Source organism: Mirounga leonina, unplaced genomic scaffold (genome assembly GCF_011800145.1).
Source record: "Mirounga leonina isolate KUSES-001 unplaced genomic scaffold, KU_Mleo_1.0 Mir_166, whole genome shotgun sequence".
NCBI classification, from domain to species: Eukaryota; Metazoa; Chordata; class Mammalia; order Carnivora; family Phocidae; genus Mirounga; species Mirounga leonina.
The window spans coordinates 34766433-34783925 of record NW_023270418.1 but is presented as its reverse complement, the minus strand read 5'-3'; the positions used below and the strand labels follow the sequence as shown (position 1 = coordinate 34783925).

The following is a 17493-nucleotide window of genomic DNA, read 5'->3' as shown; positions in this document are numbered from 1 at the left end:
CTTAGAGCCCAGGCTGCCCCCAGACGGAGGTCTCACCCAGCTCTCCTTTTCATGGTTCTGAGGAGTAAAGGGACTGCCTGGGAGTCCTGGTGAAAGGGAATCAGGCTGGGAGGGAGGGTGTCGCCCGTGTGGGCCCAGCCCGGCGCACTCAGGGCCGGCTGATTCCGGGCCTGCTTCTGACTCCCAGATCCCATGTCACGTCACCGGTCTGGGAATGGGCATAGCCCATGGGTTCACTGCAGGTTTGGGGGGGGAAAGCAACGGAGCCAAAGTCACTTGAGGATGAATTTTAAGAAAAACATCCTCAGCGGGCCAAATACAATCACCCATCAGCCATGATGCCCACGTTCACAGCCACTCAGGAGAACGCGGGCAGCTGGGCAGCGGGAGGGAACGCTTCTGGGTCAGGCCTGCAGACAGAGTTACAGATGGACCCAACCTCCACCCCACATGTCCCTGAGGCTGCACTCCACTTGGGGCTGCCTCCGACTCCGAGAGAAGGTTGAACACCCGCTGGCCGGGTCCTGGCTTGCGTCTCCTCTGCCGGAGCGCACACTGAGGCCCCCAGGCCGCCCACGGGGCCCGGGGGAGCCGCCCTGTCCCAGGCCTCGGTCTCAGCACCAGCCCACAGGCCTCCCCCATGCTGTCGCAGCACGAGGCCCAGTCCTGCTCGGGGCCTCCCCTCCCACAGCGTCCATCCACACAGCGCACGTGCCCCACGCGTGGACGAAAGCCACACACGGTCACAACGGGGACGGCGATGGCCAGGAGGCTGAGACCCACGGGCCGCTCACAACGCACCAGTCCCCACGCTCCGTGCCCTGCTGTGTGCTTGCTCATTCGGTCCTCACCACGAGCCTGCGGGCTGGGCCCTACCGCTGTCCTCGTTCCGGAGCAAGGACGCTGAGGCACACTCTGCCAGCTCGTTAGACGAGTGTCCTGGTTCCGTGTCCTAGTTCGGCCATAACACGTGACCACCTGGCTTAAAACGATTCATTCTCTCATGGCTCTGGAGCTGGAAGTCCGAAATCAAGGTGTCCTTATGGTCACACTCCCTCTGGAGGCTCGAGGGGGAGGGTCCTTCCTGGCTCTTCCAGCTGCAGGGGGCTCCAGGTGTCCCTGGGCTGTGGCCACACCCCTCCAGCCACCTCTGCCACCACGTGGCCTCTCCCCTGTAGCTCTCTGTTTCAAATCTCTCTCTCCTTTCTCTTCTAAGGACACCTGGCATTGGATTGAGGGCCCACCTTAAATCCCAGGTGATCTCACCCAGAGATCCTTGACTTACACCTGCAAAGACCCTTCTTCCAAATAAGGTCACACCTGCAGGTGCCAGGCGGACACAGCTTTGGGCACCACCGTGCTCGCCCCGAATCTGCAGCTCAGAGCCCCACAGGGCTTTGTGCAGGGAGCCTGTCTACACAGTGAGAGAAGCTTCCAAGAAGCATGAGCCCAGGATCTGGGGCCTGAAGCTGCCTCCGAGGAACGAGCCAGGACCAGGGCGTTCAGTGCAGAGACCCAATGGGCGATGGCTCAGAAGTGGGCTGGTGCGGGGCAGACTGCGGGGAGCCTGGAGTCCTGGCATGGCCCAGGGCTGGGCACACAGCACACAGGCTTGTGGACAGACATATGCCAGTGAGAGCTGGAGGACCCAGCCCGGGGGGTGGGGGGGTGGGAGAGGGGAGCCCAGATCCTCCTGCTGCCCTCCATGGGCGGGTCCGGTAGGCACCACATAAAACCTTGAGATCTGGTGGCCTGAGTCGGCACCCTGTCCCATCCCTGTGTGTCTCTGGCAAGTAACTCGACCTCTCTGAGCCCATTCCCTCATCTGCAAATCTGTGCAGTATAAGACTTGCTTCGTAGTCAGGGGAGGCCCTGGTGCTCTTAGTATCCCTGCCCAGCCCCCGGCTGGCAGGAAGGGTCTTTTCCGGACCACATCTCCTTGGCCACCGGGCAGCTGAGGCCACGCCAGCTTATGTGCATGGTCACCCTTGGCCAACAAGCTCGAGGCTGCCTCCCCAGCTTGGGGAAGCCCCAGAGGGCAGCAGGATCTGAGAGGCGGCAGCGTCCCGGCCCAGGAGACAACCGGGCGTGGGGCCGATCTCATGGGGCGCCCTGGAGTAGGGAGAAGTGACTGTCGAGAGCCCATGCACAGCAGAGCCTGTCTTTCCCCCTTCCAGACCCAGGTCTATTTCTGGGCACTGCTCACCCACACACAAAGACCTAAAATATATTCTTCCCAGTCCCATGGAGATTTCTCTTGCCGGTGGTCACGGAGCTGGTGCCTGTGGCCGGCCTGCCTGGGAAAACACGCTCCTCTGTTTACGTGAGCAACGAGGTCTCTCCCAGAAAACATCTGGCGGGATTTGGGAAAGGGGTCGTGGGACCAGTTCGGGAAAAACACATACGGGATGTTCTTAAATGTGGTGCCCGGCCTGACCGCAGTCGCCCCCAGCGGAAAGGAAGCGCGAGACGGCCATATCCCCCTTTCCCCCGCCAGGCACCCAGAGCCGCAAGTCTGGCCCCGACTCTGGGCCTCCTGATGTGGAATTACCTGGGAGGCCACAGACCCGCCGGGGTGAAGGCCGGGAGCGCCAGGCCGGACAGGGGCAGGGGCAGGGCCCCCGGGCACACACTGGACGGGCAGCGTGCTCACCTGGCCAGGCGCTCTCCCGGCGCAGATGGAGTGTGTTCAAGCCTCCATTCTGAGCCCAACTCACAAAAACCGTGGCCCAGCCAGAACTGTTTCTGGCATTTTCCTTTAAGAAGGAAGTCACAAAGGAAGCAAACATAACATCCCCACAGGGGGTTCATAGTGGCTGAGCGCCCCCGGGGCTCCCCCCAACATCCCCACGGCCACCCGTGGGCCTGGACATCCCGAGTCCGTGGGCGGGACCACGTGCGTCCGCCGTCTGGCCACGGCCCCCTGTGGCGGCTGAGGCGCGGGCTGGGGATCGCTGGAAGGTTCGCATCAGTGAGGACCACCCGTGGGCCGTTTCTGCTTGCCCTTGGCTCCCCGGAGAGCTCTGCCTCCTCAGCCCCGCGGGCCCACAGGCCGCTTCACGCCCCGGGCACCTCTCGGACTGCCACGTGGGCCTGACTGAGGGAGCTGGGGTGCCCAGGTTGACGCCGCCCCCAGGGAGGCCTCCACAGCCGTGCCCTTGGAATGTCAGGGCTGCCCTGTGGGAGGGTTCGTGTTCTCGGCACCGATCTCTTGGCTTCTATCACTCAGGCGTGGTCACGTCCTGCACTGGGACAACCATGCCTCGTACATGCTCGTGGTGCTGCCGCCAGGGGCAAGGCTCAGGTGAGCTGGGGACCCAACCGAGGCTGCCTCTGCGGGAGGCCCAGAAGGTGTGCAAGGACCGGGAGGGGACATCTGTAGAGGACTCAGATCTACCCCCCGCCCCCGTGAGAAACGATACAGGACGCGGGACAGAAAACAAAAGAAAATAAATATCACAGCCTCAAAGGAGCTCCAGAGGGAAGAGCAGGGCGCTGCTGGGCTCAGAACTGTGACCAAGGTGGGGCTGCTCCCAGGCAGCCCCAGGCCCACCCCCGTGGAGCTGGACCCCCCAGACACCCCCAGAAAGGGCCCTCCTCCTCCACACACGGGCAACTGCTGCCGAGTAGCAGGACAAGGGGGAGGGAGGAGAGGGAGCGGGCAGAAGTCACCCTGAAGGGTCCTGGCCTCCAAACTCTTCAGCCCCAGTGGGTCCGGGGACCTCAGCCTGTGACCTTGGTTCAAGGTGGTTCCAGCTATAATATGCCCTCAGATGTGTGACGGACGCAAGCCCCAAGCCTCTCCAGATGAGGGCACCTTCCTCCCAGGCCTCGGCGCCCCCCCCCCCCCGGCCCCCGGGCAGGGCAAGGCAGCAGGGCCAGGCCCAGCAGAAGGAGAGCCAGCACAAGGGGCCCCCTCAGCCTGGGGACTCACAAACCAGTGATGCTTACCTTGTTTAAAGAAATAAACGTCAGGACAGAAAGGTCCTGCAAAGGACAGGAAGCCACTAACAAAATGACACAGCCAATTTGGAAAGGGACCAAACAGAACTTCCCAGAAATAAAGAAGTGTCGTAAGGAGCATTAAACACCCAACGAGTGTGTTCGAAGCTCCTCCGCCCCTCCGAGGGAAGGGGCCACGGATGCTGGCAAGGTTCGCCCTGGGGGCCCCCCAGGAAGGAACAAATCTGGCCCGAGCTGTAGCTGCAGCATTTGCTGACCTCTGTGACCTCCATGGTTCACTCTGCCAAGCCACCAAAGGGTTAACAGCCAGCTGGCAGAGGTCTCAAGGAGCCAAAAGAGCCCACCTGGGCACGCCACAGGCCTGGGGACACGGGAGGACGTCAGAACTGCAACCTGGGCGCCAAAGCTTTTACCCCCAAACCCTAGCACCCAAGGGGAGCCGTGTGATGGTCTCTGGGGGCTTTAAAGATGTGGCTTTGAAAAGAATGTCCAGGGGTGCCTGGGTGGCTCAGTCGTTGAGCGTCTGCCTTCGGCTTGGGTCATGATCCCAGGATCCTGGGACTTAGCCCCGCATCGGGCTTCCTGCTCGGCGGGAGGCCTGCTTCTCCCTCTCCAGCTCCCCCTGCTTGTGTTCCCTCTCTTGCTATGTCTCTCTGTGTCAAATAAATAAAATCTTAAAAAAAAAAAAAAAAGAGTGTCCAGAATTCACTTTAAAAATGTGTGTCCGCAAAACCAAGACAAGCCCAAAGGAAGCCAGGCAGCGTATATAAAAGCCTCAACAGAACATGCATAAGGCCTAAGACCTTTAAGGCCAAAGAAATGAATGTGTAATGGTGAAATTATGAACGGAGAAATCATAGCTTCAGGACTAGACTAGGGGCCCTAACATCCCACTGTGCGAAAGGCCCAGTGGCCCAGGGGGCTGGTTCACACCACAGGCTTCAGGGCAAAGAACATGAGGCAGGACCACCCCTGCCGGGCCCTGTGGCCCTGGTCTCCTTGCTCCAGCTCTCAGAGACTCAGGCCCTTTCTTTCCACCTGTAAAGGGGGTCTCGTTCCTGGACTGCCTTCTCACAGCAGGGATAGGGAGCCCACACAGCATGGGGTGGGGGTTTGCTTCCAAGCCCACAGATCCCCCGGGTCATCTGCCATCATTTGTTTTCACACATGGGGATGTCAGGACTGGACCTCAGGTTTCTCAAGTCGAGGACCTCCACCCACAATGTCCCGGGGCGGTGAGGAGGTCTGCCCCCAGCCCCTCCAATGCTGAGGGCCGTGTCTGTTGCCAGTTAGCCAGACTCCAGAGCCACCTCGGGCCCCTGCCTTGGACACCTGCTGGAAACTGTAGGAAACCTGGCCCCTCCCTCTCCTGTGCCCCTGGCAACACTCCCCACCACCTGCCACGGTCACCTGGAGTCCGCGTGGTGCACGAGGGGTCTCCACGTACTGGGGGACCCTGCCGTGCCCAGATTTGCCATCTGATTCCCGTCCGGCAGGAGGGAAGCTGGGAAAAGCAGCCTGAACCCAAGGGCTGCGGGCAAGGAGGTGTTCACTTCCTCAGCGTTGGCCCAGCACCCCCAGGGGAGAGAAGTACCATCACCTCCTCCATTTCACAGGTGGGAAAACCGAGGCCCAGAGAGGGGAAGCCACCTGCTCCCAGGCTGTCCCTCCAGGAAGTGGCCGAGCGGGTCTGAAGCGCATGGGGGCTCGGAGGCCGGCCTCACGGCCCCGCTGTGCTCCCCGAAGCCTGGTCTGGAAACAAAAGCCGCTCCCCTTCACTGGCGTTTGAAAAGCAACATCCACGCTAACGAAGATGGGAAACACTTGCTGCCCGAGGCCCCCGCCAGCTCCGGGGCAGGAATGCGGAGAAACGTCAGCGGGCCAGCCTGGGTGCAGGGGTGAGCCCCGAGCGGCACCATGAAAGCAAACAGACTTGACAGGGTCCCAGCATCCGGAGCCTCAACAGTTCTGCCAAAGCCGGGGCCAAGTTCAACCTCGGGGCAGGGTGGGCCCCGGCCACCCCGGCACACACAGCCGGGACTCTGGTGTGTGGCCTTCTCAGCAGTTACCCACGGACATAAATAACGTCCAGCCAAGGCTTTGAGGCCAGACTTGAAAAATGCTGGTTTCAGTTGCAAGGAAACATGCTCTCTCCCTTCTAATGGGAAGCCCGGAAGCTGACCCCACGGCTGTCAGAGGGACGGACAGAGAGACGCTCTCCTCCCTTCCTGCCACTTCCCGTCATGCCGTCCTGGGGTCTCTGACACGGGACTCCTCTTGGGCCCTCATGCGTGAGATGGACGTTTAGGGCTGCCCCCTGGATGGAGGCCCTGAAGCCTGTCTTGACACCCAAGGTCTTTCTCTTCGGGGAGTCTGGGAAGCAGTTTTCAAACTCGGCTCCTTTGAGCCCACGGTGCCTGGGGAGGGGGAGGATGGGGGACCCACGGTCCAGGCTCAACCTCTGTCTGTCTGTACCCGGGGGTTATGAGTGAGAGTGTGTCTTCCCTCTTCTGTGGGCTCTCGGCCCAGTCTCTGTCTGGGGCTACCTCTGGGGTACCCAGCAGTGGATCAGGGCTTGCGTGGACACTGGCGGGCCCATCTCTGCGGATGCTTCTGCTGGCTCATGGGGGAAGAGGCCTGCACGTTCCTCGCCTCTCCAAGGATGGTCCAGGCTCAGCAGCCACCACACACCCAGGGAGCTGGTTAGGAACACAGCTCAGGCCCAGGCCAGGCCCGCTGAGTCAGAGCCTGCACTCTGACAGGACCCCTTGTGGGTTCCTGGGCACATCCGGGCCCTGCAGTGGGGCAGCCTGCCCAAGGCTGGAGCTCACCCTCAAGGCCACCTGCGCTGATGTGGCCCCCACCACGAGTCACCGCCGCACCTCAGCGGGCACCTCCAGGGGCCCCTGCGTGAGCCCCCCCAGTCCTGATAGAACCACTCCAGTGCACTCTCAGCTGCTGTGGGGGGGGTGAATGGGGTTCCCCCCAAAGAGACTTCCATGTCCCAACCCCAGAACCTCAGAACAGGACCTTATTTGGATTTTGCAGGTGTAACCACATTAAGATGTGGTCACACGGGAGGAGGGCAGGCCCTAAGTCCAACGTCTGGTGTCCTTGCAGGAAGAGAAGAGACGCAGAAGGACATGCAGAAGGACATACAGAAGGTGGCCGCTTGGAGGCAGAGGCAGAGGGTGGAGGGGCACCTGGGGCCCCCCAGAAGCTGAAAGAGGCAGGAAGAACCTGCCCAAAAACCTTCAGAGGGAGCCCAACCCTGTGGAGATCTGGAATTTGGACTTCTGACGTCCGGAACTGTGCGAGACCCCATTGGGTTGCTTTAAGCCCCTGACCTGGGCTCACTTGCTACGGCTGCCCCAGGGGCACTGCCTGTTTGGTGTCGTGAGAGCCGGCCTGCCCATGTCCTCAGTCCGGAGGGTCTTCCGTGGGTCCTCGCAGGACATCTTCACAATAAACCTCCAGACTCGGGTCAAAGGCAAGCACACAGACGCCCCGTCTGCGCGGGGCTGGCGGCCCGCTCTGCCCAGGAACAGCACAGCCTGGCGTACCCACTGGCCTCTCGAGGGGCAAAGGCAGGTGACCTCTGCGCGCCGGCGGCCTGCGGGCAGCTTCCTGGTCATGGCCGCAGAAGGCTGGGCCAGCAGAGTTCAAGAGGGCCCCCCCCCAGGAGCGATCTTGCCTCCCAGGGACATCCGGCAGTGTCTGGGAGCATTTCTGGTAATCGTGACCCTGGGGTGCTACTGGGAAGGGCCGCTGCTGAATTTCCAACAGCAATGGCGCCAGGGCAGAGAAGCCCCGCTTTCAAGACCGATTCTCCACCTTCATCCGGCGTCGGCGTATCTGATGGAATGCGTGGATCTTTCTCCCCAGGAAAGTGCACATAAGCCCTTGGCTCCTCGTAATCAGAGCGCCCCCGGGAATGATTCATTAGCCAGGGCCTCTCTCTCCGAAATAAAGGCGACAGCCACGAGCTGTTAATCATGCTGGCAGTGGTCCGTGCTCACCCCTCGGAGGCCGCCTCTGAACCAGGTTCTGGTCCTGCCTGTGTCTTGGAGGGCGGGGAGAGCACCAGGCAGCAGCAGACGGAGGGTTTTTCCAACAGCCTTGGGCCTTGTTCATGTCAGATGAAAGCTCGGGAATTACAGGGCCCTCGGAAAGCAGTTTCGGACGCGAAAGACTCCAGCGGGCGCGGCTCAGCCCCGGCTTCAGCCACCTTGGAAACTGGAGCCGTGCACCGTACCGCTTTCGTTTTTAAAACGGCCCCAATCAGTTGCTGGAGAGCCAAACTATCAATGAAATTCTTGGGTCACTTATTGGGAAAACTGGATGTTCTTTGGTGACAGTAACCACTGTCTCTATGTTTGTTGGCTTTTTATTTCAAAGTCATGATTGAGAAGATGGAGGTTCAAGAAAGGTATGTGGGATGTTGTAGTTGGTTGGACTTGGAAAGGCTCCTTTCTCTCTCCCCCTCCGCAGGAACCGTAATATATGATTTGATGTTAACAACGCCCCAGGAGAATCTGCCACGTTAAGTACCTTGCCCTTTACTCACGATCACCCAGTGACGTAAATACTACGGTTATCTCTGTGTTATAGAAGGGGAAACTGAGGCCTGAGCTGCCAACAAGTCTCAGAGGGACAGGCAGAGGCTCTGGGACCTGTCCGGGGCCAGTGTGAATTCTCAGACTTTGGGGGGCCTTCTGAGCACAGGGCTCTGAAGCTGTCGTGGAAAAAGAATGAGGGGAGCGGAGAGTGCATCCCTCAGGGAGCGGACCAGGCAGGTGCAGACCACAGCCCAAGCTCACAGCTCTGCATGAGGGCGCCACAGCCTCTCCCGACTCTTGACGGAGCCCGTCTCTTCCTCCAGCTATGAACTGTCAACAGTTGGGGCAGAGTCTGAATAGTGACCCAGTGTTTGCACAAAAAGCAGGGGGCTGGCAGGGCGGAACCATGCCCTAAGTCAGAGACCTGCCTGCTCCCCTCTCCCTAGGGGCCAAGTGTCAGGTCACAGAAATCCCTGAAGGACCCGCACATGTGTGTGGGAGAGACCCTGCAGGCTCACCGGGACCTGCCTTGTCATCGACGCTCGCACACCCTCGCACCCCGACGGGGACCACTCCTGCTGCAGAAATCCACATCTGCCAGGTAGCTGAGCCTCGGAAGGACAAGGCCACCCAGAGAAATACTCCGCATGCATCACAAGACCCCTCGGCCACTAGGTCCGCAGAGAAAGAGGCCCCACTGAGCAGTTCTGGGTGCGTTCAGGGCCGGTACTATCAACGTGGCATGAAAACGAGCTCACACCAGCTCCTTCATCGACGAGCCTGCTGGCCGAAGCACCCCAAGGGCATCCTTATCACTGGACCCAAAGTGTTCATTATTTAAGGGCATGGAGGTTCTCAACGATGAAACGGCAAACTGAAACCAGATTTTACTTTAAACACCCGCAGTTGGCTCAGGGCTCCCCCAGCAGCCTGCTGACCCTCTTACTGTGGTGTGGAGACTCCCTGATTCTTGGTTAGTCCGCACAGGGGCACTGTGGCGGGCTATGGGCGTGTCCTGCGACGGTCACGGCAGGAAGCCCCGCCCCCGCCCTCGTGCACAGAGAGGTTAAGGAGCCGAGCACACCGCAAGCCTGCTGACAGGTTGAGAGAAGCACCCCCTGTCCCAAGGGCTGCCCAGGTCCCCTTGCCACCACCGCTGCCTTCCCTCCCGCCGCCCGGGCGGCACTGTGCTCCAGTGAGTCAGGCCTTTACTCTCCCCAGAAAACCTTCCTTCGAAAGATTCTCAGGCTTTGCCAGGGACAGGCGCTCCTGAACACAGTGTGATGGTCAGGGGATTTCAGAGCAGCAGGGCCTCCCAGGGATCAACCCAGACCAACCGCCCCACTTGACAGATTGAGAAACTGAGGCCCCGAGAAGGGCCAAGGTCAGCCACCAAGAGGACTCCCAGGAGGGAGGGGCACGTCTTCCCAGGAAAGGAACGACCAGAGCAGGAAGTGCCGTGACCCTGGAGGTCATTGCCGAGAAGGCCTTAACCTCCTCCAGAGCAGATGTCGTTGGGGGGGGCAGGCGCTGGTTTGGGGCTCCCCCAAACCCCAAACCTTAATAAGCCATTGCTACCAACTCAACAGGAGCAACCTCTCCATCAGCCGTTCTCAGAGCACCAGCTAAAGCCAGAAGGGCCCCTCCCCACACCAGCTTCTGGAAACGGTGGTGCGGGGCCCGGCGGGTGTGCCCACCCCACAAGCCCACAAGATGCAGGGATAGTTACGTCCTCGTCTCGCTCCAGCTCCAGGCCGGACTCCAGGAGGTTCCCCTCGTACTCCTCCCTGCGGAATCGCTTGTCGTCCTCGTGGTAGTCCATCAGGGGCTCGGGGCCACCTGCCGCCCCCACGCTCCCCTTGCCCGGCAGGAGCTGGTCCTGCCTGGCACCGCGGGCAGCCAGGGCAGCATCGCTGTGCTGCACTCTCCGGGCCAGGGTCCTGCTGCCCGAGGGCCTCTTGGGATGGTACACCAGGATGTAGTCCACCTTGCGCCTGCCATCCCGGAAGTAGAGGCCGTGCTTGCACTCGGCGTCGGGGTCCACGGACAGCGAGTTCAGCAACTGTGGTGGGAAAGACAAATCACTGGCCGTCAGGCCATCACGGCCAGGCCTGTGGAGGGGAGCAGGGTCCAAACTGGACAGCTTCCTCCACCCGCCCTGCCCGCCTTCAGTAAAGCTGTGCAGCGTGCCCACCCTGTGCGAGCACCGTCCCCGGCTGGGACAGCCGTGCACACAGCGGCCCTGTCTTTGTGGAGCTGACATTTGGAGAAGGACACATGCGCCATAATCACACGTGGAGGCCAAGCTGGAGCCTCACTGCTCAGAAGGGCCCCCGGTTCTATGGAGCTAGATCAGGCTTGCTGGGAAGGACCAGGCTGCTTGCAAAGGCAATGGGAAGAGCTGCAAGGCCACCCCTCTCCCCACTCCCAGAAGTGCTCGTTACTCACTCCCACAGGGTCCCGGGCAGTGCAGAGCTGAGCTCAGGTTCTGCACCTGCAAATCTCAACCTTCAATGGCCAGAATGCATGGCAACGTCATATCAAAATGGCCACGGGCCCACGATGGCCCTCACCTGGCCTGGCTCCAGCTCGGCCACTAGCTAGCTGCCTGTTAGTTTGGGTTCCCCCAAAAGCAGCCCCTGAGTTGAGCATTTGGGTTCAGTGGCTTACCTGAGAGGTGGTCTCAGGGACCAGAGTGGGGGGGTGGGACAGGCACAGAGGGAGGGGCCGACAGAGGGTCACTGCCTTGGGCAACTGGGCTCCAACCTGCTGGTGCCCACAGGGTGAGGAAGCTGGGTGGTTATCCACCCACACCTGGGTGTTAATTCCCTGCCCTGCACGTGGCCTCCACCTGCTCCTGCACCAGAGGGTGCCCTGGGGGGTGGGCCGAGAGGTAGGGGCAGGGTGCGGGTTTCCTTCTCTGCCTAGGGGGCTTAGCGGGGGGCCAGTGAGATAGAAATCTGGGCCTGCGCATGAAAAACTGGGACCTCTGCGCAGTTGCAATCACGCATGGCTGCTGGTAACGCTAAACCCGAATTTCTAGAACTCCTGTGGGATTTTGCTGGTTACCGAGGGCAGAGAGGTTAATCGGCAAGCTGGTCTTCAGCAATAAGAGAAAATAAATAACATCATGCTGGAAGTATTCTAACCAGCAACTCCACACCACCGACGGCCCTCGGAGCCGAGCCTCACGTCCTGCCCCTGATCCCCTGGCTTCCGCCCCACTCCTGCTATCAGTCCTAGAGACGCACTGTCATCCGAGAATGAGGCCCTCCCCTACGGAGCATAAGGCCGGCCTGTGGCTAAAGGCAGGCCCTGAGCCCCACGGCTGGGGGACAGAGTTGTGCCTGGAAGGTCTCCCCACAGGGTCGCCTGGAGCCCTGGGATGGCTGCCCCCAGTGCGAGGGGCTCCACAGCACTGTACGCATGGTCGGGAGAACAGCAGGGGTCCCTCACTCCAGGGCTGGTGGTCTAGGTTAGGCCCAAGGTGCAACAAGGACACCTGGGGGGGGGGGGGCCCATGTGATCAGGTGTCCTTCCAAATGTCCGGCTCAGGGGCAGGGGAAGAGAGGAGAGGGAAAGAGGAGAAGCGGGGGGATGCCTGCCACGTGGCATCTGCCCAGGGAAGGAGGGATAGGGGCGTCTGGACAGGGCCTTTGTGGGGTCTGGATTCCTTCACCCCTGGTGGGGGCGGGGGAGTCGCTCCCCTGAATCTCAGTCTCCCTGGTTGGCCCCAGGACGCTCACAGCCTGACAGGGCACGGCCAGCACCTGGAGCTGGCAGGCGGCTGGATGTAAGCCATCCACGCCCACCCACGGTACCACGGAACCCAGTGCCGCTCTGGTGGTCTTCACGGGACCCCGCAGTGTAGGTGCTCCCCTGGCCCACTCTTACAGGTGTCCGTCCAGAGACTTCGGGTGTGTAGGGTGGGGGAAGGGGAGAAGGGAGGCCCAGCCCAGGACAGCGTCCACAGAAGACCCCAGTGTCTTTTGCGGGGTCATGCTGCAGGAGAGGTGGGAAAGAGTGGTTCTCCTGTTTGTCAGGGAGGACACAGAGGCTCAATGAGGCGAGGTGGGTTACAGCACGGTTGGGAGGCTGAGCCCAGCCCTGAGTCCTGTCTGCACACTCAGGGCGCTGCCCACCCCCCACAGTAACAGGGACATGGGTAACACTCTTGCTCAGCATGGGGCATGTCCTCTTACTGAGTCCTGACCCTGTGAGGGGGCATGATGGGTAGGTCTACTTGACCCGGAGACAGTGGGGCTCACATGTGTGAAGCGGTCAGCCCGTGCTACCAGGGCTAAATCCCCTCCGGCCAACCCCCAAGAGCCCTCTCCAATGCTCGTGCCCAAGGACACAGCTAGGGGGAGTCCTGCCCCAACCATTCCCGGAACCAGGAGGTAAGGTCACAGTGGAGGGGACGTGTGGGGCAGTGGGCGGCCTCAGATAAGTCTGGGCTTGGTCCCGCTCCAGCTAGGAGGCCTGGGAGAGATTCTCTACCTGCTCTGGTCCTCGCCATCCGCCTCTGCAAGATGGGAGGGCAATGTAAGCTGCCCCTCTGGTGGCCAGGACGCCTGACTGAGCCACAGGACGCCGTACGGGGTGGATGCTCCCTCTAACTTGCAGGACCGGCCCCTGGGTGCCACACTGTGCCCCCCGCCCTCAATCCCAGCACCAACAAGCGCTGGTTCTCCTCAATGCCACGGGAAGGTCAGGGAAGGGGGAGCCGCAGTTTCCCTCCTCCGGGGGGCGGGGGGCAGTGGGCAGGAAACCCAGACCCGCGGCCACGTGTGGAAGACACTGCGGGCGCTCAGGGAAAGCAGCCGCTGCCGGGCAGGGCAAGGGCTTGGTAGGCGGCCAGACAAGGCGGACGCGTGGTCTCCGGGCGGGCAGGGTCTCCGGGCAAGAGCACACCTGCTTCCTGGGCACCCAGGCTCCCAGTGCCTCTGCGAGGGGCTCATCCCTGTTTCCGAATGGGGACCTTCCATCATCCGAGCGGGGCCAGGCGTCCGTGGATAGCTCCTGCCTGTACTACCTTCCCTAGCTTCCTCTCCCCACTGCCCCGGGGCTACCTGGAGTCAGGACATCCCCGTCCCCTGCTCCTTGACTTTGCGCACGCTGCGCTCCCCACCTGCACGCCCTGCCTCCCTTCTCTGTGCTTTGTGATCCTACCTAGCTTCCCAGGCAGGGGACAGATCCTGCCTCCTCAGTGCTCTGGAGGTCCCTGCCCCCTCCGGCCAGTGCAGGTCGCTTGGGCCGGGGCCGCCTTGAAGACATCTATTCACAAGCTCTTCACTCACAGGGGCCCCTGAACAGGGTGGTGGGGTCCCCGAAGCTGGGCCAGCAACTGCCCCTAACACACCTCCATCTAGAATCTGCTATACACACACACACACGGAGGGCTTGGTCCTGGTGGAGGCCCCATACAGGCCCATGGTTGGCTGGAATAATGGCTGATATTGAACAAAGCGGACAAAAACCCCCTAGCGAGAGGGAAGGAAATTCAGAGTGAGCCCATCAGGTCAGAGAGCAGGGAAATTACTCTGGGGGACAGCCAAAAACCCTCCACCATCGTGAGACAGGAAAAGGTTGCCAGATTCAAAACTGAACAATGACCACCTGCCTGCTGGGGCCCGATCAAGAGCCTTTGGGGCCTGACAGCCTGGGGGAGAGCAGACATATCCCCTAAACATCTCCCTCCCCCCGGGGGCACGGTGGTGGCCCAGAGGCCTCATCCGCAATGACTGTCCTTCCATCTGCATTAAGAGCAGCTGTGGCATCCCAGGTGCACAGTATAATCTCCTGATCCTTCTGGAGCCCTCCGTGTAACGTGAGGGTCAGGGGGAATAACCGGACCTCCCCCGTTCAACGTGATTTCCCTCCTAGGGTTATTGGAGTATAAAACATGCTCTGTATGTAAAGAGTTTACAACAGGGCCTGGCATGTGGTGAACCCCCAAGAGAAGTGTGCTCTAACTGGGAATTGAGATGAGCACAAATAAAGACCTAAAAGGGAGGACGATCTCCTGGTCAAAGTGGACCACAAGTGAAAGAGGGTGGCAGTGTAGGATCCAGATTGTTAAGTGACCAAGGGAGCTGGATGCGCTTCTGGGGCCAGCAGGAGGCAGCAGAAAGCTCTGGCGCCCTGCTGTGAGAGTCCCACATTTCCCTCCCTGGCCTGGCTCTGTCCCTGATTTGTTCTGTGCTTCTGGACAAGGTGCTTCACTGTTTGGGTCTTAGTTTTATAAAATGGGGGCGATCCTATCTAAGGGTAAGGGATTAGCAACCTTTAAACAGAAAGATTGGGGTCCCTTTCTACCACACTGTACACGAGCAAGGCAGAGCCCAGGGTCTGGAGAGTGAATCTGAGCTGGGTTTCGGGGGAGCCAGAGAGGTAGTCTCCGTGGTGGCCATGTGTCTCTCTGGGGCCCTTCCATTGAGCAGTGGAGCGGGTGCTTTTTTTGTGCAGGACGGGACAAAGAGATAAAGATTTAACCTGCAGCAGGAGGGATATGGGTTAGACTCTGTGTATAACCTTCCAGTTCAAAAGCTTGAAAAAAGCTTCAAAATGTTCTCCGTTCCGTATCCTTAAGAAAGGGGCAGGTGGCCCCTCAGCCCACCTTTTCTGAAGGCAGGGGACCTCTCGTTCGTCTTTCTGATGTGGCTATGGAATGAATGAATGAATGCATGTAGGCACACATGAATGACAGAAGCTTGGGTTCTGCATGGTTCCTGGCAGGGGCCACCAGATCAAGGATACTGGGGCCTAGGCCCAGCCCGGCCAGCAACTTAAACACAACGCTCCCCAGCTCTGAGCCTCAGCTGTTCTATCTGTAAGGTGGGGACAAAAACATCTCCTCGACTGGAGTCACAGAAGTCTTGAGTGGACACGATTCATGAGAGATCTGGAAGTATTTTGAGGATCATCCGGAGTGTTTGGCGGGACATGCTCCCAGAAGGAGCTTCCCTGAGGACGACGGGAAATATGGTAGAAGAGAAGAGGCTTCCTGAGGTCACGCCGGAAGGCGTCAGGGGACAGAGGTCCGCTCCACAGCGGGACTGCCCCCCACGCCACAGGCAGCGAGAGGGTAGTCTACGTCGGGTCCACATCTGCCTCTCCAGGCTCCCTTCCCCAGCTCTGAGAGGGGAGGGGAAGGAACCCCGTGTCCACACCGTGGATGCTGGACTGGGACCAGCACTTGTCTCTCTGGCTTCTTGCTTGGAACCAGAGCTCCGGGAGCTGAAGTCACACGTTTGTGTGAAATAGCCAAAGCCAGGACAAGTCTAAACGATCATGCTCAGAGAATCTGCTACATTCCCTTGTTCCTAAGATGGGGAAAATGAAATCAGGAACCTGCAACATTTCTTTGGGTTCGGGGACTCTTTGAATACACTTTGGAACTTTACTCTCATTCCCCCAATCTTAAAATCAAATCACCGGCACTACAAATCAATGTAGGATCCTCGGGCACACCGCACAACCTATAAACAGGCCGTCCCCCCTTGCCAATAAACAGAGAGGTGCTCTTCCTTTGCAGGCAGGCCGAAGCCAACACCTGGTACTCCTCTCTGGGGTGTCTGAACTTGTTGGGGCATATGGGTCAGGGCCACTGCCAACCATCAGGAAGAAAGTAGAAACTCCCAAAGATAAACACAAAGAAAACTCAGTGAAATAAATTGCATTCAACCTGGCCCCTGGCTTTTGAAGTCATTTCTTGCACCCTGTTGTGCAGAAACCATGAGGTGATTTTTACCCTTAAACTTGGTAATGACAGGTCGAGGAGAGGCCCCGGGGCGCTGGCTGGCAAGTGCAATCCCTGCCTGGGGTTGGGACTTCCGGTGGCCAACTTAAACTCCACCGACACCACAGGGGCACGTACGGACGCCTGTCTGGGAACTCCTTGAAACGCAGCCACGCCCTCTGGCCTGCATAGAGCCGCCTTCACCAGGTGACTCAGGGTAATGACTGAGCAACAATCATTGGCTTGAGCTGTGCTGGGGATGCCCTGGGAGGCTGTCTCTATCATGCTGCCTGCCCTGCAGCCCCCCCCACCCCCCCGCTCCTAGAGCTGCTGCTTCCTGTCTGCCTGGCAGGACACTGCTTGGCCACCTGTCCTCCCTGCGGTCAGTGCCCCCGATTCACAGCCCCCCAAACCTGCCCACAGTAAGAGCTGTGTGCAAAATAAGTCAACAGTCTCATCGGGGCTTGTCTATGTGTTTCCAGACCATGGAGACCTCAAACGGAGGGCCAAGTCTTTGCAGACTTCGTGGCCCTTGCCAGGGGTTGGGGAAGACAGAGTTTCTGGATCCACATAAGCAACAGGTTCCTGAACTACAAGTCCAGACACCATTGATAAGGGCTCCAGTCTTTATTTTGGGTCTACCCCGTCATCATGTCGAATGCCATCTACCTCTGGAATGTCCACTCCTTGTCACTGTCTCTCGCACCTTCTAACTGGTGTCCCCACGTTTCCCCCTCTGGGTCTTCCCAGGTGAGATTTCTTTGTCTGAGAGGCCCCGCCCAACCCCCTTTACGGGTATAACCAGCTCCTTCTCCTCCAGGATGTCCGTTCCTCTGCAGGCTGCCCATGGCCCCCTGCTTCTGTGTCTGGGCCCTGCTAGCTCTCCACCCAGCGGGTGGGTGGCTCCCCTCTTGGCTTCAGTGGCCTCACTGGCAGAAACAGCACGGACCCTACAGAGTCGTGAAAATTAAGTGAGCTAATCCTCAGCCGCAGGCCGGCTGCTACGGAAGTGTCCCTCTGCCGTTGTCCCGGGCCCCCTTCCATCAGCACCTCCTCCAGCCCCAGATGGGCACGCTCCCCTGTCTCGTTCGCTGTGGGTTCCCGCAGCCTGGCCCACAGCAGGCACACAGTGTTGGCTGACATGATGGCTCTGAGCTTCGAAGGCCAACGGCATTGATCACAGGCAGGCACCCCTTTCAATCCACACTGGTTCCCAATGCCCCCCCCCCC

General features: G+C 60.0%; 1 protein-coding gene across 1 annotated transcript in view; it reads right to left on the bottom strand.

The window, feature by feature from the left end:
• ANO1 (anoctamin 1) overlaps positions 1-17406 on the bottom strand; it is a 77384-nt gene extending 59978 nt beyond the window's left edge. Inside the window, exons 1-2 of the mRNA XM_035013761.1 lie at positions 17194-17406; positions 10252-10584 (exon numbers count right to left, since the gene is read on the bottom strand). Coding sequence (XP_034869652.1) covers positions 10252-10584; positions 17194-17406 — 546 coding nt within the window. The remainder of the gene's footprint in view (positions 1-10251; positions 10585-17193) is intronic.
• Positions 17407-17493: the final 87 nt, after the last annotated feature.